General features: G+C 40.4%; 1 protein-coding gene across 6 annotated transcripts in view; it reads right to left on the bottom strand.

Moving 5' to 3' along the window:
- Positions 1 to 22,681, bottom strand: part of FGFR2 (fibroblast growth factor receptor 2) — an 87,225-nt gene that overhangs the window by 14,770 nt on the left and 49,774 nt on the right. For 3 of the 6 annotated variants that reach the window (XM_074831435.1, XM_074831437.1, XM_074831432.1), the window contains 5 exons: positions 18,439 to 18,629; positions 17,437 to 17,584; positions 13,310 to 13,506; positions 3,837 to 3,988; positions 257 to 378 (listed from right to left, as the gene is read on the bottom strand). In XM_074831435.1, the coding sequence (XP_074687536.1) occupies positions 257 to 378; positions 3,837 to 3,988; positions 13,310 to 13,506; positions 17,437 to 17,584; positions 18,439 to 18,629 (810 nt within the window). Of the gene's footprint in view, positions 1 to 256; positions 379 to 3,836; positions 3,989 to 13,309; positions 13,507 to 15,687; positions 15,833 to 17,436; positions 17,585 to 18,438; positions 18,630 to 22,681 lie in introns of all 6 variants that reach the window. The other 3 variants (XM_074831436.1, XM_074831434.1, XM_074831438.1) reach the window with 1 other exon arrangement.

Below are 22,681 nucleotides of genomic sequence, written 5' to 3' on the forward strand. Positions count from 1 at the left end.
CTGACATGAACTAAACTAAAAGCAGAGAGACCCACACGATGCTAATACATCTACTGGTTCCTAAATACTCACTGCTCAAGATAAACAGGCTGTCAAGGGCACAGATTTACACCCCAAACTGCTGAAGGCTGAGGTCAGCTATGTGCTCTTTGACCCCCCGATGATGACAGAGTTCAGATGCCACAAAAAAAAAACTTTTCGTGGATGAGAACTGCCATATCCCCCACACCGATCCCTAACCAGCCCATTTTCTTACCTTTCAACATCTTCACTGCCACAGTCACTGCTTCTTTTGGCCTGTCTTTGTCAATCCCCACCGCTTCGGCCATGACGACTTGCCCAAAGCAACCTTCTCCCAGGGGTTTACCCAGCGTCAGCCTAGAGGTATAAACAGGAGATTAGCACACAGCATCTGGTGAAGGGATGCAGCCAGTGAAATTCCAGGGCTAAATATAAAAAGCTTTCAACAACTTGCTGTAGCATGAAGCATTTATCATATGGAACTAATGAGACTCTGGGTGAGCATCGGTTTTCACGCACGCTGAAGTCTGTTTTCTTAGGGATGGTATAGTGAGCATCTCAGAAGGGCAGATAAGTTGCTAAACCCAGGTTTTTAAGCTCTCCCTTTCCTTGTAATAAGGAGAGGCTGTACTCAATGGCTAGCGGCGAGACACAGCGTGGAGGGGCAGAGCTTTCAAAAAGCATCAGACTGCGGCTGAAATACAGGAGCAGCCAGCAGCATGCAAGCTTCTCCTGTCATTGTAACACGGCTGGTTGTCTTCTTTTTCACACTGACTGCAAGGAGATGAAAGAAAAGTTTCTTTGTGTGTGTTGCCATGTGGTCGCTTTCAGGCAGCTGATGATTTGTGTGGTAAAGGGTGGTATTTAGAGCAGGGGGATGTTTTAAATATTATTAACTCCTGTGATACAACAGCACAGTGCAAAGAGAAAGGAAAAATCAAACATGCTCTCAGGCAGCTTAATTTTAGCACAAAATTTGTATTCTTGTGTTCTGTTTGGGGACGTGGGCTGTGAACGTTTGCCTAATGATCTCTTGAGCTGAAGGAATTAGACAGGACAGAGACAGAAAGTCAGTAGACACCATGTTTGGGTGCAGCTGTGGGTAATTATCGCACCCATTTCTCTTTCGTGTGGCTGATAGGTGGCCAGAGAGCCGCCTTCTTGTGGGAGAGAGGAGGGAGGATGAAGGCAAGAGAAGGGGAAGGGAAAAGAGGCCGTCGACAAGCGTGCGGCGAAGGCTCGGGAGGGGTTCCTGCTGCGAGAGCCCAGGGAAAGGCGCCGGCGATGCTCACGCGCCTTGAAGGGCTGCCAGGAGCTGCCACGGCCGCCGGCTCCGCTCCTCGGCTGCACGTCCCGGCGAGGTTCAGGCAGCGGCGAGGCTCTCCCTGCCCAGCCGCACAAAGGCAACGCCTCCGCGGGACAAAGCACTTGGCAGATCTGAGCATCCCCTACGAGCCGTCTTCTCCACGGCCTCCCCACCCACAGCAAGATCACTCTTCTGACATCCTTGTGCATTCCCCCAGCGCTTTGATCCTTTAAGGGGCGAGACGGGATGCTTTATTTATCCACAGCTGGGTCTAGCACAGAGGCTGTTTCTTGGCTGCGGGCTCTTTGCTGCCACAAGTGTCATGTATGAGGGTAACAGGAGATGCCTCCTGTCTGCAGCACCCGGGCTCTGCTTAGAGAGCAGGAAGCAGAGACTGGAGGAAACTGAAACTCAGTTATAATCACAGTATCAACGCAAGAAACCTTCTAAAAAGAGCAGTCATTAAAGAGGGCTCTGCAAAAATGCATTTTGTGGAGCATATCCCTCGTTGTAAAACCTGCTCAGCTGTAACAGACAGACACAGAGATGTCGATCTCAACTTTATGAGGATAAAGAGATAAAATAAAAAAGAAACTTCAAAGCCTCTGGGTAAAGTCTTTTTGGTTCCAGCCTAAGTGCTTAAGGGCCAGATTTGGGTTCCTTTACTCACAGAGAATATCACCTAACATCCAGAAGCAGTGCCATGGCAGAAATCAGAGAGGGTGCTCGGCAAGTGTGATGCTGCTAACGTTATCCAGTGTAGGGGCCAGAAGCGGATAGGCATTTTCAGAACTGATTTCTTAAGGTCTTGGCTTTCCATGGTCAAAAGCAAGATTCACAGGTATGATTATGTAGGGACTCGTTCTTAAAAGCACGTCTTTCCTCATGAAATAAAGGGAGAGGTTGTCATACCATCAACAGAAGAGTGTTAGACCCGGGCTATGTGGTTTGAAAACCCCGCTTATCTGCTCAGGCACAGGACAGAAGTGAGAGGTGGTTCCTCCCAAGGGCAACCCACAGACTCCTTGTCAAATGCGGTCTTTGCCTCGGTGAGAATTCCTCAAGCTGTTTTGGACTGGTTTCTAAAGCAAATGCAAGTTTAAAAAGGTGCAAAGACTGAAGGGCAGCGTATGCTATGCTGAGGTCATCCTGCGTTTTCTCCAGAACTAAAATTGAATTTAGGATCTTGGCAAAGAACAAACATTTGCATTGGAAACTGGTTAATTTATGTGCTATTGCCCTGCTAGGACTAAAGTAACAAACCCCTCATTGTGTGCCTCCTGCCCCCCAACCTAATAAACTGCCTCTAAATAGCCTCCTTTCATTGCAAATCTGCTCCACCTACATTTGTGCTGAACGCTGGTTTTAAATGTTTAGCACTCTAAAATTTTCCGCATTTGGTGTATCCCCCCAGGGCATGGGCTGACAGAAGTACATATACAGGCCCTCACTGTTGACTAGAATACTGCAGGTGGCAATTACAGCATTTTGCACTAGTTTTCAGCTACATCATTAAAATAATTTCCAGAACAGTTGTCAGAAGGTTCAAAATTACAGCTCTTCTATCCAAAAGTTACAACCCTGAACTTTCAAAGAGAACTGTTCATGATAAGAGGTGTTATTTTCTCAAAGCCACCTAAAGACTTCTTAAAGTTAGTGCTAACTTTAATAAATAATCATGGGTCTATCTGTGTTAATATTATTTCTCTTTTACATGTCTTTTTTTATATTAAGAAATACGGTTACAGCTTTAATTAGATTATTCAGAAGCTCATTTTGCATGTTCGTTAACAGACTTTGAAGAAAATATTATGCAGCCATACGAATTTGCATTTATCAGATATCACTATTCTCTGCTTGAAACCGAATACTTTTAAGCCACAGTTGTTGTACATATATGCCCACAATATGCAAGATGTCCCTCTAAATCAAAAATCATCTCCATTAATACGGGTTAATACAAAATCAACACAAAATCCTACCCAGAGTCCTGACAGAAAGAAAACATTGTCTAATATGATATTTTAGACTTTCTCTATCTCCTACATGACACTGTATTACTTATTTTATAAATATTAACCAATTAAGTAATCAACTAATAAACATGGTTTAATGTACAGAGGTATTGCTTGGGGAAATCTTCAATAATGCTTGTACATGGTTATCTCTCAGTCTTGAGTATATTTTGAAACAAGCTTTCAGATTTACTCCCTTCCTAACAGAGGAGTTACATTTCAGCACAGTATCTAAAAACCTACAAGAAATCGGAAAATAAAAATCATAATGACACGCAGAAAAAATTTAGTTTCTATTTAAACAAACTGATTTCAGATAATTGAATTGGATCTTCAATTGGATCCTTGGATCCTCCTTCAGAGGAGGCTCAAGTAATTGAGATTTTCTTTTAACTAAAGAAACTCTGGGAGACATTAGGAAAGATGCTTCCTCCCATACTGTGTCATGTTTTTCAGATGTGCATAGGCAGTGTTAAGGGAAAAAGGCTACGTACTTATCTCTTGGAAACTCCCATTTTGGGTCTTCTGGCAATTCATATTCCGAGACTCCTGCCAGCATGGGGGCATCAGCAGTAGAGGAGAGGCGAGTAGTTATCCTCACCAGAGGTGTGTTGGAATTCATGGAGGAGCTCGAGTCAGCTGACACCTGTTGTTGCAATACAAGATGCAAAAAGGAAAAAAAAAAAGAGAGGCAGAGATGTAATCTTGGCCCAATAGCTGAAAAGCAGCAGTACTTGATAATGAAGCCAGCTCAGAACAGTGGTATTAGGAAAGAGGCTGAACCTACAGTCTTGTTTCTAGTGTACTATTCTCACCTCCCTTGTAAGCACAATACTGACTCTAATTGCTGCCAAGGCTGTAAACCTGTCCCATAGGTTGAAAACCCTCTAAGTTTTAAACACATTCACTCAGAAAATACATTAAATAAACTTTTCTCTCCATTTATCAAATTAAATTTTTTTAATAAATTGAAAGTATTTACATCATCACCCACAGATACCTAAGTGGGCAGCTTATATTGCAAGCAGATGTTACCAATAAGGTCCCTTCTTCCATTAACTTCTAGCTGTCCATGTCACCATTTCTCCTCCCAAATCAGCACGCAATTTCCTTTTTTTTGTGTTACTATTAAATTGAAATTTTGAGTTTTTAATTGAAAAATGGTATTTTTACAAAGGCTCCCCTATTCTTCATGAGTGTCAATGATCAAGGTTACATGCATGTTACTGCATAGGAAATGTTGGATTCTCTCACACCAGTTCCTGCACTTGGGTCACAACAACCCCACGCAACACTGCAGGCTTGGGCTGGAGAGCTGCCCAGAGGAAAAGGACCTGGGAGTGTTGGTCTACAGCAGCTGAATATGATCCAGCAGTGTGCCCAGGTGGCCAAGAAGGTCAAGAGCATCCTGGCGTGTATCAGCAATAGTGTGGCCAGCAGGGCTAGGGAAGTGATCGTCCCCCTGTACTCGGCACTGGTGAGGCTTGGTTCAGTTTTGGGCCCCTCACTGCAAGAAAGACATTGAGGTGCTGGAGTGTGTCCAGAGAAGGACAATGAAGCTGGTGAAGGGTTTAGAGCAAAAGTCTTATGAGGAACGACTGAGGGAACTGGGGTTGTTTAGCCTGGAGAAAAGGAGGCTCAGGGGAGACCTTATTACTCTCTACAAAAGGGGTTGTAGCGAGGTGGGTGTTGTACTTTAGCAAGTGATAGGATGAGAGAAAATGGCCTCAAGTTGCACCAGGGGAGGTTTAGATTGGATATTAAGAAAAACTTCTTCACTGAAGGGGTTGTCAAGCATTGGAACAGGCTGCCCAGGGAAGTGGTGGATTCACCATCCCTGGAGGTATTTAAAAGATGTGTAAATGTGGTGCTTAGGGACATGGTTTAGTGGTGGCCTTGGCAGTGTTACGTTAATGGTTGGACTCAATGATCTTAGAGGTCCATTCCAACCTAAATGATTCTATGATTCTGTATTTTCTAAGCATTCAATACTGAAAGCATCAAAAAGCTATCACAATAATTGGGGGATGCTTAAGTTTTCAGTTAACTACATTCTTAATTAAGATTCTGCAGGCAATGTGAAGAAGAGCTCCTAAAATAATTTCATGTCCAACGCTTTGAAACGTGATTCACTTTGGAGTATGATTTCTCATCCGTCTCAACAACATTTTCCTTAGAGCAAAGGTACTTGATAACTGCTTTGAAAAATGAGGCAGCTATTTCATCCATATAACAAAACTCACTTTGGTGTGAATGGTGTATCTTCTGTAAGGTGCTCTCCTCAAACCTGCAAGCAGCAGCCTGCTGTCTGCTGACCTCAGAGTTTCAAGTGAATATGAACAACAAAGCAAAAATGCTTGTATTGCCAGTCTTTCCCTCCTTTAAGTGTGACTCCTCCTTCTCTCTCCAGGCTGTGACAGTCTTGACCAAGCCCAAATCCAATGGCCAAGGTGGGTGAAGGTTGTTTCACAATGCCATCGCTGGTTCCTGTTCTCACGTCAGGCAGCAGGAGGTGCTTCTCAGCCAGATCGTTGGGACCCTGCCCAAGCTGGAAGCCTAGTATTGGAATAACTACCACTCTTGACCTTCGTCCTTATCACCTGGAGTCAACTTTGACAACAGGTTTGCTTATGTAAAGTGTCACCAGGCTACAACTTTGTTCCAGAGGTCTTATAACTAGATAAAAAAAAAAAAAGCAGTAAACAGATCCTAATAGCATTAGAGTGCAAATCGGTGACACACAGTGATATGAACACAAAATCCTCTTGTCTCCTCTCTTGACACCTGGTAAGCACAACTTAGTGCTCCCTTATTTCAAGTCCAATTAACAATTACAGTGTCTCAGCCCACGGAATTACTCGAGCTCCTCAGAATGGGTCTGAAAAGCTGTTGCAACCATGTCATGCTCTTACACAATCTATTTTGACAGGACAAGGCTAAGGCTCTCAAACAAATTTCTCATCATGACTCTGACAACCTGTTTTGAGAGGTCTTTTTGCAGGTTGACATCCTCAAACCCATCTCATCAAATGGGGTAGGTTTCTTGACATTTTTCTAAGACCAGAGATTAAGACTGGAAAGAGGTCTCATAAGGAAAAAAAGTGTTAAGGACTGCTGTAAAAAAATTAACCTTGGTCAACAGTTTTGCAGCTGACTGACAGACCTTTCTTGATATCAGAAGCTCCAGCTTCTGCATGCAAGATGTGGTATCCATGGAACAAGAGAGTATGACTGCACAAATAAGGCTACCATTCAAATAACAGAGGTGGACTGCTTTCCCCCTTGTCCATCCAACCATCACTGATGTTAATATTTACTTTCAGCAAATATAAGTACCTGGCACATTCCTCAAAGCTAATAAATATGGTGACCACTTGGGGTACAAACAGAAAACTACTATTGAGGCAGACTACGTAGCTCTAAATAAATCAGTAAGTGAATATTGAACAGAGTCAGTCCTTCGAGAGAGATGCTGCTATGCCCAGCCTAGAGGGAAACACACCTGCTAGAGCTGAATTGCTCACTCAGAGCTGCATGGCAGGTCAACATGAGAACCTGAGCTGGAATTAGACTTTTACTTATTTTTTGCTTGTTTTCATTATTTCACTACAGTTTAAAAATGAGACTTCATGAAATGAACTAGCTCAGCGCTAAGAAATGTGCAAATCTCAACAATGCAGCAGCTCCTGTCCCACACGACTTCCCCTGAATTTCATTTCTCTTATTTCTGGTTTCCATTTTTAAATCTCTCTCACAGCAAACCTACCCCTAATACTCTACAACCACTTCCTTCATATTTCCAAAACCCACGCACCAGCCGTTCTACCAAGATATTTATTCAACTCCTGATTTATTTATCATTTTGTTTATTAACATTGCCTTTACCTTCTCACCTTCCATTGTCATTATAACCATTGTTTTCATGGGACATGAGGAAGGCAAGGAAGTGAAGCTGCAAAATTTAGATGATATCCCTTACATATCAGAAATGGCCCAAAATGTTCTGAGGTCTTTTTTTTCATGAATACAATATCTGTATTAGACACTGTTCAGTTCTCTACTAGAGTTTCATCTTTTGACTAGCTCTTACACTCACAACTCAGTGGTCTTAGCATGGTTAAAACCTATAAATGTAAACTTGCAATAAACTGAAATACTCTGGTGATGCATTTCAAACACAGAAGTTAAATAGTAATGATGTATAGAAAAAACAGATGAAAGACTCTGCCAGTTTCCCTTTTAACATTATTGCACGTGTTTACTTCACACAATAACTGGATGATTGGCCGGAGATGCTGTAGGTAACCAAAGTGCATTAGCACGGATAGGAATGATGAGAAATCCAGAGGAACTACTCTGTGTCTGGGAGAAGAAAAATGAACTGTACTCCCAGGGAATATTCTTCTGATTGATTAATTGGAGCAGTACAAGGAGTTACAGGAGCTCAAGGGCTATAAAAATCTGTTCCAGAAAAGATGAAGCCAACCCAGGCTGGCCTGTGGTTGGAGGAGATTTTCTGTTTCAAAATAGCCTTTCACCTTTTCTGCAATAGTAAAGAATTAACCTTTGAACTCATCCCTTAAGCATCTTTTTTCACTGCCTTAGAGTGCACTATAAAACAATGAGGAAAACCCTGCCTACTCCAAGGTCAGTAGACACGGTCAACTTTAATCTACATGTATACATTTAAGTAACAGCAGATAGAAGGCCTTTTTCCAGCTTGCTACTTGCAGCATTGCTCTCCAACCCCTTGCCATGCAGGTTCAAGAACCAGTGACACTCTTGCCATCAACCCTACATTTCAGTGTGTGGAGTTGCTTTCAAGTACATGGATGCTCTTTTTGCTTTCAGTCATGCAAAGATTCAACATACATAGGACACAGGCACAATAGAGGCCATACTGAGTTTTTGCAGCACGTTTGCAATTGTACATGGCCAATATACAGTCCACAGGGCCACTTTTGGGTCTACCAGGTGCCAAGAAGCAGCAGCTGGACACCTAGTCAAAATGCATCACCCAGCTCACCAACATGTGCTGCTCAGAGATAAAGGAACAAAGCAGAGCCAGGGCAGAGAAGCAAGGAAGGGCACCCAAGGTAGGCGAATTAGACATCTTCAAGGTCTACTCAGTGTGTTGGGGGCACCTGGTTTAAGTGATGACACTACACTAGGGAGGTATTCTGAGTGCTTAACTAAAGCAAGGAAAGCAGAAGTCAGCTTGACTTGAGCAAAACACTGAAAGGACTATTGTGGTATATGTTAAGCTCAAGAGGAAGGTAGACCTCCACCATAAAATATTCTTTGTGTGCTTCCTTCCTGCTTTTAGGAGCCAGAACCAAGAAAAGTACCAGTCTCAGACAGATCTTTAGCCCCATATCTGCACTTCAGAAGGAGAAAAGCCCCCTGTGTCCAAACCTCACGCACCAATGCATGATTATATCCCCATTTTAACAACGTATTTTTTCCCTCAGCCAACACACTGTATTTAATCAGCACTAAGATAATGCTTTAAAAGCATTTCTAAGCAGTGGAGCATTTAAAACAAACAAATCTTTGCTGAAATCTTTAAATGCCATGTGGCAAAATCAGCTGCAGAGCAGTGTGTGATTGTCTGTAATTGATTACAAAGGGTGTTCCTCCACTGGTGATTTATACTCTGTCCCAAAGCCTAAATCTGTCAGTTCTGGCCCTCATGCTGTGAGATTTTAGCAGCCGTGCAGTGATTTCCTATAATTGTCAGTTTTTTTGAAGGCTCTGCTATAAAAGTTAATTTGAAGTCATATGCATATATGTGTATAAATATAATTAGTAAGTAATGCTATCGGCTGTTGATAGAAACAATCCATCTGAGTGACTGGATCTAGGAAAATGTAAGGTTAAATGCAGTACATGAAACTGAGGATTCCTAGTGTTAAGTACTGACATTTAACACACATGCACCACCCCTTCATGAAAAGCACTCCTTTTGAAACACTTACACAACAACATAAAGAACAAGTACTACTAGGCAAGTCGATGGTTTCTGTATAGAGAAATCCAAGGATAAAGCAAGAATCTAAAATAGGTATTAAGGTAAATTCCTTACAACATATCCTACTGACAGCTGTGTATTAATCTTTCTATTTCAGAGACTATTCCTTAAAGTGAATTCTATTTTTACAGCTCAATACTATGTGAAATATTATGTTTACTTGTTGCAGATTACTTTTCTTTTTTTCAGGTTCCTGCTGCCATCATCATTTTGAATTAGCTATTCTGCTGGATGAGCTTGAGTTTTACTTTAAATGAACAATCTTTGTTCACCACAAATGCACTCATATTTTTATGAAGGATTAAACTCAACAACAACAACAGTAGATACAAATTAATGAGAATGTACTTAAAATACTAAGCATATGAAATCATTCCTCCCTATTTAAGACACCTATATACACCCATGTTGAGGGGGCCCAGATATGATAGACTGTCAAATCTGTTACTGTGATAGCACTAACAAAATGCTCAAGTGATGACAAACTCTTGTACTTGACTTTGGGCAAGTCACAAAAGACGGGACTGCCTTTTTTTCTGTTTAAATTATAATTTATTTGTTAAAAAAGAAGTTCTACTAAAGAGATGTAAATCCGATTTAAGGCTACTCTTTACTTTTTGGTTCAGTGAACCTGTCACCTAAAGCCTATATCACAAATCAGTTTGTGATGTTCAATCCTACAAACACTTCCTCTCTCTCTCCCTTGCAAGCTGGTACTTCTAGAACAGAACAGCACTAATACCAAAAAAGCACTGCACCTCTGCTTTTATTTAAAGAAGAGGAACTGCTTGCTAGATTTCCCTGTTAGCAGTTTCTATTTCGAAAACCAAGTACCAGATCCTAGTGAAGCTGAGGATTGTAGGGGGAGGGAACTGATAATTCCTGACTTCATCATGACCCTTCCTATGAATGTGAAAAGAACCGCATTTTGGCAGGGAAAAAACGCCTGCATGTGGGGAATGATAAAATCCTGTAGTAGCTCAGACTAAATAGTGTACGAGAATCCAGGCCTGCAAACCAAACCATATGTTACTCAGCAAGACTCTTATCCCACTTAGACAAGATGGCATCACAGTTATGCAAATGTCTCTTCGTGAACCAGGATTATTTTCATATCCAGCTCCTTAGGGAGCTTGACCCAGCAGCAGAGAGCTTTGAAAACAATATCAAGAATTCTCCAGTCTATGGCCTCATTTCTCTGGAATTCCAACAAATCCCATTACCCAGCCCCAGATCTCTGCCCAGCTCACATTCTACCTGCCACGAGCATCTCCCCTGCTCGCTCTCACCCATCCTCTGAGCAACTCAGCCACTTTCTCTATTCCTCCCACACACAGCACAAAGGCACGGGAGAACCTTCTGTGATCAATAGATAAATAAAGGCTTGGTGACAAAACCCCACCTGACTTTAAATACAATCCTCTGAAATACAAATAATGTGAAACAAAAAAGTAAGCCTGACTGTACAACAAAACTGAGTTGAATAACCCAGAAACACATACCCATTAAATAAAACACCTCCTGGATTATTTTTTAATTCTTGATTTGCGACGATTCTGAAATCCAAAACCAGCTTTAAAAGATGCAGAAACTAAACAACTGCTGCAGCCTTAGAGACCAAGGAGATGCTAACCGAAAAATTAGGCAATCTTCACTGTTGATGAGCAAGTTTTCAGGGACTGATCATCTCGTTCTGCCTCTGCGTGCTAATACAATTAGTGAAATAACCAGTCAAATTGTCAAAACAGAAATACAGATTTCTTTTAACACTTATAGTAGTTATATTTTCCTCTATGAAGATACAAAAGCAGAGAGCCCTTGAATGAGAAACTCCTGTTAATAAAAAAGTACTTGGGAGAATTGAGAGTAGTGGAATTTTTGCTTAGGGGTTGAAATAGGATTTGCACTTTAAAACACATACTGTTTCTCAAAAAATTATTCCCGGTTTTAAAAGTAAAATGCCAGTTCTGCTAGGAAAATGTAGAAAACCAAAATAAACTGGTAAAACCATATCTGACAAGCATGTTCTAAGACAGAATTTTTTCTCTGTTGAAAACAATAGCTTTGGAGAAGGTCCATATTGCATCATTTAATGATAAATAACTAAACTGAGGGCAGTAGTTGGCATTGCTACCACACACAATGAAATAAAACTCTCCCCCCAAGGAACCATTTCCAACTGACACAGCTGAACTCACACGAAACCTTAAGTATGTTTTATGCTGTCAACTTATCTCTGAGTTATTATGATGCTTTTATATTTAGGCAGAAATCTAATGGTTAAGTATACAACATTTGAAAAGCGTTTCTTTGTCCAGAAAGCTACGCAGATCTTTAGCCACAGAGATGTGTGAATTGAGCTGAGGGCTTCTCATCACTTTCTGATACAGAGTCAAAAGTCCCTCTTCTTCCCAGTGATTTTCAAGCAAATGAGTAAAATCACAAAATTATAAAAAAACCCCACAACAAAAACAAAAAAAACCCCCACAACCCAAGCTGCGAAAAAAATAAGAATTAACATTTTTGATCATAAAACAAACCAAATATTTTTCAGATCAGAAAAAGTTCATGTCTCCCACCAAGGTTTTGTAAAATACTGCACTTTAGAGGAAGATGGCTGAAGCATTACTATTCTGCAGTATTTTTAACCAAGGAGACTCAGAAACAAGGGTTCAGAAGAAAGTAATACCATTCAAAATCCCAAGATCAAGCTCCACCCTAACTCTGTGTGACCATGCATCTAAATTTCAAACACTGAAGAACTATTTTTAAGGTACACGTATCTGACAGCAATAATATCCTGGACAAGCTGTAAAAACAAACTGCAGAAATTCTGTGCAACCTATTCACAGTGCAGATGGACCTGAACTAAACCCTCCAGATCCAAAGGACCTGAACTAAACCCTCAGATCCAAACCCCCTGACCAGAGCCCAGATCCAACCCTGCGGACGGCCCCTGTTTTGAATACCAAGGTGAACCACAGCCTCAGGTGCCAACACCCCTCCAGCTCACAAGACTGAAAGCTGAGGGTGGATTTGGTGAGTTCAGAGGTCTATCCTGAAAACATACTGCAAGAAAATCAAAACATATTAAACTCCATCTTCAAAAGAAACAAGTCTTTCAGGAGAGGATAGTATGTGGGAACGGAGGCTTGTTTTGGCAAGTGATGGCCTTTGACAAAGCCAAAGTCCTGTTACTTGTTCAACTGGTTTGTTGCTCATGGTATTGCCCTCTCCAGCAACGCTCATTGCCAGCCACAAGCAATTGCAAAATATATTTCATGTGAAGCTGCTGTGTGCATTTTAAATCTGCCATTTCCTTTTGTTCCCCACTCAAAAGCATCAGCATTTTAATCAAACTGTCTGAGATCTGATACAGTATCTCCCTTATTTTTACTTTATTACGGTCATTTTTCTATTTTGGGGTGGTTTCTGGATGCTTGGCTATGAAATTCCCTCCTCTCAGTCTTCAAAATTCTTCCGGAAAAATACCTCTCTGTATCTGGTACCTAGTTACTACAATAATAGTCACCTTAGAAACATTAAAAATACACAATTGAAGAGGATTCTGTTCCAAAGTCCATTAAGTCAGTAAAATTTTTTCCATTGACTTCAATGAGCTGTGGGATCAGGCCCCAAAATACTTTAAATACATTTTTTCCATCTATAGGCTGCTAATACAGAACATATTCCATTTTTTACATTTCTCCTCTTAACATCCCTGCCCTGGTTTCCTTGCCTTGAGACACACATCGCTGTGTTGTTAAGATGTACTTTCTTCCCATGCCAGTCTCCTAGGTGCCAAACTAAATCCTACCCCTACTGCAATATGGTATAATGCTTATTTAGTCCCCTTTCCAAAGCTTTCATCAGAAGGATGTGCTGGCTTAGTTGTTTGGTAAAAGTTTTTCAAACTCTTTATCTACTTTCTGTTACCTGTCTGCGCAGAGGGATTCGCTTTGTCAGCTTGTGGACAGCGGGCTGGCTGCTGAAATCGGGCTTCTTGGTGGTGTTCTTCATGCGACACACGATGACTGTCAGCACCATGCAGGCAATTAAGAAGACCCCTATGCAGTAAATTGCTATTTCCAGGTAGTCTGGAGATGTCGGATATTCTTTTTCTTTTTCAGGAGCTGGATTGGAAGTTTTTAGGAGGGAACAATCATGCCACAGAGTTAGCACACAGTACAAGCCTAGTTCAGTACAGTGCTTGGAATAACTTGAAATGGTAAAATCCCCAGCAATTCTTGTAGTGACTGTGTGACATACAGAATACTGTGAATGTTTAGATCTTCTTGCAATCTGAGAGTAATTTTTCTTACTAGAACACTGCTTTTGACTTCTCAGTTAGCCACTGAGTGTGAGCTTGTGCATCTACGTATACATATATATATACGTGTGTCTGCCTAGATAGGTAGATACATATACATTGACATATTGGATGATTGAGCATAATTTTAGGGGAAAAGAAAAAAACTGAAGTGTTCAAACTAGGCTCAGGTTCATTTTGTTGCTCAAGTCAAACTTCAAAAGCACTGTAATTCTTTTTAACCACATAAAGACACATCTAAAAAGAAAAGATTGAATTAGCTAGCCTAAAAGAAGTGTCTAAATTCACAAAAAGACATTTGGGCTTGAGTCTGCATTGCCTGTTTACCCAAAATTTTCACTGGGATCTCAAAATACAGAGAGAAGGCAGAATGAATTGGTCCCTCATCATGTTTCTAAACTCACGTTAGGGGTTTCAAGAGTGTTTCAAGGACCCGGCTGCCCAGCTGCTTAACTCGTTGTGGTTCATGCTGGGTGCCTAATGTCCCTGAGGTCCTTCGAAGAGCCCAGTGTCTGGTTAAAAAGCATAACACAAGCGAAAGCTGAATTGCTAGTAATACCTTAATTAATGAGTCCTCTTTTGTGAGAGCCACATATTTCAAGTAACCTCATCAGTGGTTACTAGTCTATGAGATTAGATTTTAGTGGGAGTGGTTTCACATAGCTGTTACTCTGATTGAAACCATTTTAAAATTATCTTCAAGACAGTTATATGTGCAAACACTGTCCCTAATCCCTTATCTGGGATTCAACCCCTGGATAAACAGCATTCCACAGCAATCAGTGGTCACTCCGCAAGCAATGCACGTTCAAGCTGAAATTTTCTTGTGCCTCATTCCAGGCTTATAAAAATATTTCATTCAAGAAAATCGGTTTTAAAAAAAAAAAAAAAATGCTGTTCAAGCACTTGCAAAATGCAAACACAGCTAGCAGAAGCAAGCTCTACACAAGTACTGCTTTGCCTGCTTGGTGACAGACCATGCAGGCTCGGTGTTCACATAAGAGTCAGATGTAATAAAGCTGCCTTGTTCAATATATTTTAATAAAGGGTAAGAAATTATCTGCAGAAAGTGGGAACATTTCACTCCCGTAATATGAACCTCAGCAATATGCACATGCAGGTTTTGTACCTTTACTTAGGATTAACAATTAATAAATGGTAAGCACAAGATGACCCAGCAAACCTCAGGTGGTTCATGTTTTTTCAAAGGAACTCCTAAGGCAGCTGCCAACAGTTATAAATGAGAAAATTTGACTAGTGTCAAAACCAACTACAGTTACATTTCTAACAGCTGATAACAATTTTCAGGCAATAAAGCACATTGATGTTTGTTTCTTTTAAGGACAGAAACATCATCAACCCCAGAACAGCAAGACATGCTTTGCAGTAAAAGCAAATGACTACTTTTTTTCCTCAGAGCATGCAATGTTTAAAGATGCACGGAGCCGATTCCCAAGATATGGAAGGCACTGCTTCTGTACACCATCCTTTGGCATTAAAATTAGAATTTCCGTAAGAGATTTGGAGGATAGGCAAAAATGAATTTAAGCACACTGAATAGCTCAGGTATTTTAATGAACCAGTATATGACTGTGGACAAATTAGTCCCAAAGCTTCATAAGAAATTTTGAATTTCCTCCTCTTGAAAAAGTTTACAATGATTAATGTGCTGATTTTCAGTTATCTCACTGAAGTGCTAAGGAAATGCAGTTCCTTAGCATTTCTGATGAACATTTAACAGATGTAAAAATATTTCAATTAAGTGCAATAGCCATTCCCCCCCCACCACCTCTTTTTTAGTTGTTGTTAGGTTTTTGGAGTTGCAAATATGTGATGAAATAATTCACTGACTTGAGACAACTGTGTTTAAAAAAAAAATCATTGTAAAAGTTCCTTTTCTGAGACAGAAGCTGTGCTAATTCTGCAGCAATCAACAAGGGGAAAAAAAAAAGAGGAAAAACCACAGAAGGAGAGCAGTGTATACCTGGCAGAACTGTCAACCATGCAGTGTGAAAGGATATCCCAATAGAATTACCCGCCAAGCATGTATACTCCCCAGCATCCTCAAAAGTTACATTCCGTATATAGAGAACCTCAATTTCTTTGTCCGTGGTGTTAACACCGGCAGCCTAAAAAAAAAACAAAAGAGGGAAGCAAGAGAAAAAGCTAGACATTGAGAGAATTCTTGTGGATAGGGAGATGGAGCCACAGGGCTTTGCACTTTGTAAAGGCAGAGGTGTAGAGATGCAAAGCTCCTTCCCCATCCACAATCCCTCATCCAAAAGGCGTTTACCAACAGGTCCCAGCTCACCTCAGAAAGTAATCAACACCCTTCACCAGACCTAAACTCACCACCTAAACATGCATGCAATCAAATGACATGGAAAAATTACCCCACAAAGCTTTTTTTTTTTTTCTTCTTCTTTTTTAATAAAAGAAAGTTGAAAGAAAAACAAAGAGAAAACGAAGTAGGACAGAATGTGGGATCCTTCACATGTAGTCACCTGTTTCAGAGGAAAGAATTTACTACAAAAATATAATCTGAAAGGATTTTAAAAAAAAATTTTTTAAAGGGAGGGGAGGGGAATTCTGCTCCAGAAGACACAACTTAGTAGCTGTCTTAAGCAGTGTATGGTCCTTGCATCATCCTCTGCACTACACTTCAATATTGTATGTCATGCAGTGTTGCCAAATACCATTTTCATCTGAAGTCTGGTAATATTTGGTGGTTTGCTTAGAAGCAGTGTATCTCAGCTCTGTTCAAAAAAAGATCAGTTGTGGCTCTCAGATGTGGAGAAAAACTGGACCCCAAAGGTTCAAGAACCAGGAGGTAGACATAAAATATATTTTTCTAAATTTAAGAGACTGAAAAAAAAATCTGGAAGGTGGTTTTTTTTCAGGTCTCCTTCCAGACTTGCTAAATCTCTGGCTTGACAAGTCATTATGCACCAAACCAACCAGTGTATCAGTGATTATCCAAACTCGTACAGATAGAGTAAATCTTGTACTGGAACTTTCCAGCTGTCCCAAGATGGGCGCGGGAGGGCATCAGTGTCAAGGTGTCTATGATGGAGACTTAGAGACATTATTGTTTGCTGCTTTTTGTCTCTGTTCCATTAAAAAATGTCACTTTGAAATACAAGATGAGGGAATAAACACATTTTTACCAGACCATTTTAAAGTAAATTTAGTGTGAGCTGCAGTTGCATTGTTGCCAGTCTTCATTGCTACTGATGGGTTGTTAACTGGGTAATAACTGGTGAATAACAACTGGGAAACACTCCCTCCCTGCACAGTCCCAGGTGACACTGGAATTTATAAGTGACTAAACTGACCTGACTTATGCTTCAGTAGGTAATTATGTGAACTTTTCATATATATACACACACGTGTGTATATATAAATATACACTAATTATATTATTCAACGAGTACCCTGTATGTGAACTGCAAAGTATGCAGAATTAGCAACAAAACTGGATGTAAACACACAGACACAAAGACACCAAACACAAGAGAGAATAAAGATCAGCATCAGAAACCACTGTTTATGGTACACACAGAATATTGTGGGAATTTTTCCATGGCTGCTGGTGTAATACCAGTTGCATCACCGAAGGAGGATTACACATAGACCACAAGGCCAAAGAGTTATCCTACAAGCTGCCTGCAGTCTCCCAAAGCACCATTTTTTCCAGCTTCTACATCCAGCTTGCTTTAAAAAACATTGTTACCTTGTTTACTTGGCAGAACAGAGAGCCAGGCAGACTGGTTGGCCTCCCCTATATAATTGGAGACCTTACAAATATATTCTCCAGCGTCCGCCTCTGTCACATTGTACAGTGTCAGCACTTCAGCATTGGAACTATTTATCCCCGAATGCTAGAATAGACCAATAACACAGGAGAACAATGTCACTGCTGCCCAAAACGGACACCAATCTGTCTATGGTCCCACCACCAACACGTCATAAGAATATGCCTTCCACTTCATACAGGTATCAGCGTCAAAACATTGAGGGTTTGGCGTTTTTGTTGTTGTTTGGTTTGGTTTTGTTTTTTTTTTTTTTTTTTTTAATGTGAAGCATCACACAAGGAGTTAGAAAACAGCGGCATGTGGGGAAAAAGCACCTGGGCTGCATGGAACAAGATGGTATAGAGCTGGCTGTCCTGCCTGCCAACACGCTGAATTTTGGCAATGCCACCCAGCTCAGAAAACTTTGGGCCTTCCTTGGTCAGGCTTGCTCAAAACGCCTGCAGGAATGACAGCACCAATACGCCAGTGGACAATGGACATCTCTGCAGGCTCAGCATCCAGAAAACCCAATCCTGCCAACAAGCTTTGGCAGCAGGTGTCACGTTATTTTGAAATACAGAGGCTGAAGAAATGTGGAAGAAATGGAGTAGATTGTCCTGGGTATGTTTTGGATGCGTTCTACCCATACATAAATGTCAATGATGTTCTTTAAGAGGGTTTTCATTTTTTTCTGAATAAGTCATGCCTGTAACATTCAGAGATCAAGGACTTCACAGAAGTAAAAAAGAGCAAAACAGTGTCTATAGGCTGCGCAATTAGCATTTAGACAATCAAATGTTTATCTAACTCATTATTTCATTTGTAACATAAACACTTCTATTTTCAAAAGAAGTTCAGATCTCCAAATTCTTGGATTTACATCAAATAAATTCAATGCTTTAAAAAAATCATCACCATCGCCGGCATCTGTAAAGCCTCACCTTTAAAACCTGAAGATATGGCAGTCCATCTGGTCCGTATTTACTGCCATTCTTCTCTACATGTTTTATCCACTGAATATGAGGTTGAGCATCACTGTAGACTTTGCAGACAAACTCAACGTCACCTCCGACGACTGCAGAGGCATTTGCTGGAAGGCCAGCTTGGAGGATGGGCCTGTGTGGTGATCGCTCTGTTCGGGTGGGGAGGGGGAGCGAGAAGGAGCAAGAGAGAGAGAAATAAAGATGCATAAATAAGCAGAGCTGCCAAGAAAACTGTAAGTGAACTCGAGCCAAAAAGCCCTGTAAGCCTGTTGGCTGACTCCTCCGAAATAACACTGCAGCCAAAACGTATAACAAAAACTACAGTTCAAAGGAGATGACTTGAGCACTACACTTGTAATATAAAGAATAGCTATTTGGGGGGAGGGGAGAAACCATGCGTAAAAACTTTAAGCATTTTTCATAGTTCAACTCTAAGAATTACGTAAAATATCCTCTTTTTGTTTGAGCTATTGTAATAAGTACCTCTGAGTTTTAAAACATTCTAATTGGACTAAACCTTCACAAATTAAGAAGAAAGATTATTGGTTAATTTTAAAAACTGATTAACATATTAAAATAAACCAAAGGGAATTTCTCAAAACTAGCAGCAGAAGCCTCAGCGCTGAAACTCCTCATGCAGGACACACATACCAGACAGCTCAACTTTTCAAAACACTCCAACCAGCACTACCAGGATAGCTGCTGTCTGCTTTACCCAGACACAGCAGCAGAAATACCAGTTTGTTCTTATTCCAAGCAGGACACAGGGAAACACAGAGTTCTCTGGAAAACTGCCATGTATTTAATGTGAGCTTTTAATCTATGGACTTGCTTAAGCATCTATCAAATGGCCTTGGTCAAGCTTACAGCACTGAATATACCAAGTGCACCCTGTATCATCTGGATGTCCAGAGAGCCACTGCAGCCAGTGGTCCCAGTCCAATTTTGTGGATGCGAGCTACAGAGTCTTTGGGCAAAGCACCCATGGAAGCCTTGCCCTCAGCCATGACAGAGAGGCAGCTTTCCATCACCCTCACTAAACCTGATTTAAAAGCTGCTAAAATCTTCTGGGTGGTGGGCAGGGCACAAGCCAGCTCCCCAGCCTCCAGGGCCACCAAAGCCTTTTTTTGCTGGACAAGGCAAACAGGCAAAGCAGAAAAACTTTTCATTCAAACGTTGTGTAAGAGAAAGTCCTCTAAATGACAGTCCTGGTTACCAAATATTTTTATTATCCAGTGAGCGAGATGGACACTGCCACCCTCTCCAGAAAACCTTCAGAGAGCTGCAGTTTCATCAGCCTAGCTGGGAACTCACCACCTTCTTCACGCAAACTTAATTCCGTTCGTGTCTTTTTATAAGAATGTAAAGTTAATACTGACCTACATATACTTTCAAACCATGAATTAGATGTGAAACACCCATTGCCCATCCCCAACCCAAGCTGTCCATTCTCCCCTGCTCCAGGAATTCTTTCGAAGATAAGTAAAAAACAGCAGACCAAAATATTTATTTTTAGAGGCTGTACACTGTAAAAGGTTTGACATTGAGAGCCAAATCAACTGAATTTCAAATCAAGCGTTCCTTCTTAAACATACTAGTTTCCAATAAACTGTTTCACAAGCAAACATTGTGAGTATAATAGCAAATAATGATGCCCAAGGAACAATGGGATCTTTTATACCGTCCAATATATTTGGCATGCAGCAAACATCTACTGGGAATTTACTCACTGAGACTATGCTGGCAGCATACTACAAAGCAGCAGTCTTATTTTACTTGTGGCAAAAGTGCATTTGTGTTGCAGTTATTAAATTATTCCATGGCTATGTGTGTCACTTTCAAAGATCTAGGAACAGTTTAATATTTTTTAATTTGTAAATTACAGTAGAACATATAAATTACTACTTTACAGTTCTGGAGAGAACTTTTAGTTTCTCACCTTATACTAAGTAAGCTCTAATTCCATCTCCTTCGCTCCTTCATTTGGGTACAAAAACAGCAAGCAAAAATCTCTCTTTAATAGAAACCTTACACCATCTTCCAAAACTTATTACAGCTGCCTTCAGTATAAAATGAAACCTTAGAGAATGTTATTTAAAATGTTTTTTAGAAGTCAGTAGGCCTCATGTTTCATTTCTCCACATCAGGGTTTGATTTCCTTTGTGACCTTATTCTCTGCCCTTAAACAAACCAGAGAATGAGGCCTGAAACATCTTGGAAAAGTTCCTACTATGCCAGCATCAACACACGAAATGTGTTTAGTTTATCCCGATAGCCATCAATGATTTAATCTTTTATTGATGACTGTCAAACATTTCCTCTACCAAAAATGAGGCGGCAAAGCAAAGAAGTAAAGGCAAAGTTCTTACGTTCTTGGTCCCAAATTCCTTTTAAAAAATTAAATAAAGTACATGCATATGTATAGGTGTATATGTATAGCCATTTGTGAAATTTCTTCTCTAAGGGTAAATGTGTTAAAAATAAACTTTAGTTGCCCTCCAACATATGGAGCAATGATTAGTGTTCGTCCACTCCCCCACTTCAGCAGGAGGGAGTATTCCTATGCCCACACAGGCAAACAGCACAGAAAAACATAACGTTCATGATGCAAATTCAGCAGGGTTTCATGACAAACCTGGAGTCCAAGGACCACAAAAAATACACTCAGTACTGGGGAAAATAACTAAATATGGAGAAATTACAAATGACCAACCATAATTCTATACAGTATCATTTCTGGGAAATAGTGATTTCAGAATGTTATCCTGTCTTTCCTGTTTCTCTGCAAACCACACACATCTAAGGACTCTGCTTAAGTGCAGGTACTGTCAAAACCATATTCATAAATCTCACATTACTATTTAGCATTTGAAATACAAGCTGTACATTTATAAGTAGACATCATCACTCAAACAACTGGCTACACTAATATTAGATGGAAATGGTGTGTTCTTTTTTACTAAAGACTAGCAAAAGAGTCAAAGTTGCCTTTAAAAAGATGACCTTAAAGGCTAGCGAAACTAGTTTTATCATTAGCCTTATATAACCTAATAATCAGGATCATCGCTATAGTAGCCATATACATCTCTCATTTAACTCAATATTTTCATACAAAACAAGTTGACAACCAATCTCATAGCTCTGTAGCCCTACTGATTTCAATATTCCCCTTGCTCATTAATATTGAAGCAGAACATCAAGAAATAGATCTTTGCTACCTGACCAAAGCAATTTCAGTATTTCACTCGCTGCCATTTCAAAATCAAGGCAACAGCATATGATATAATACAGAATATCACCCCACAGATTAGCTGTCTTCAAGCACGCTAAGCAGTACATCATAAGGACCACAAAAAGTAGTAGATACTAATTTTATTACCATAAATATTACTTAGTGAACTACATACATATCTACAAGGTTTTTCATAGATATGCCCTGCTTTCTCAAACAGACCTTTCTGATTCAACTGAAATGTAATAGATGTTTAAAAGCAAATGTAATGGATGTTTAAAAATCTTCCAAACTGAAAGTTCTTTTCTGTATATTGATCTAAAAGTAACTGAGACAAACTGATAATTACATATAAATCTCCATATGTTACATTTCATTTTTATTCTGGTTCTTCCTGACGTCTAACTTTGTAACACCTTTTAAAGAAAAAGAATGCTTAATACTGGATCCCACTTTAATAGGCAGACTTGCTTTCTCCAACTTGCAGTTTAGATACAAAGCCATCATCATCCCCATTTGAGGAGTCAATTATCTACAGAAGGCAGAGCAAAAATGATTGCTCAGGTGAGGAATATGATATTCAAGGCTACAAGCATCTAAATTTTACACCACCATAAAAGTGCCCAGGGCTTAAGCACTTCTGCTCAGAATTGCTTCAGCAATTCTACTTGCTTATCTATAGACAAACAGACTCGCTATCTGAAAAGACAACTGACAAAGAGACCTGCCCAACGGCTTAGAAGAAACTGTCATTTAGCCTGTTAATGTTAAAACTTCAGAATACCTTCCTCCAAGAGAGAAAACTGCAAAGAAACCAGAAAAGCTGGGAAATTCCAAGTTTCCAAACAACTGGTGCAATGGAAGGAGCTTCCCAGGAAGCTCCCAGCCCTGTGGAACACCTGGAGATGGGTGGAAGTCCATCCTGCCACAGATGATGGAGGGAGAAGTGACTCGAAGAATTATCCTGAA

The sequence above is a fragment of the Strix aluco genome, chromosome 7 (genome assembly GCF_031877795.1).
Source record: "Strix aluco isolate bStrAlu1 chromosome 7, bStrAlu1.hap1, whole genome shotgun sequence".
Lineage (NCBI taxonomy): Eukaryota > Metazoa > Chordata > Aves > Strigiformes > Strigidae > Strix > Strix aluco.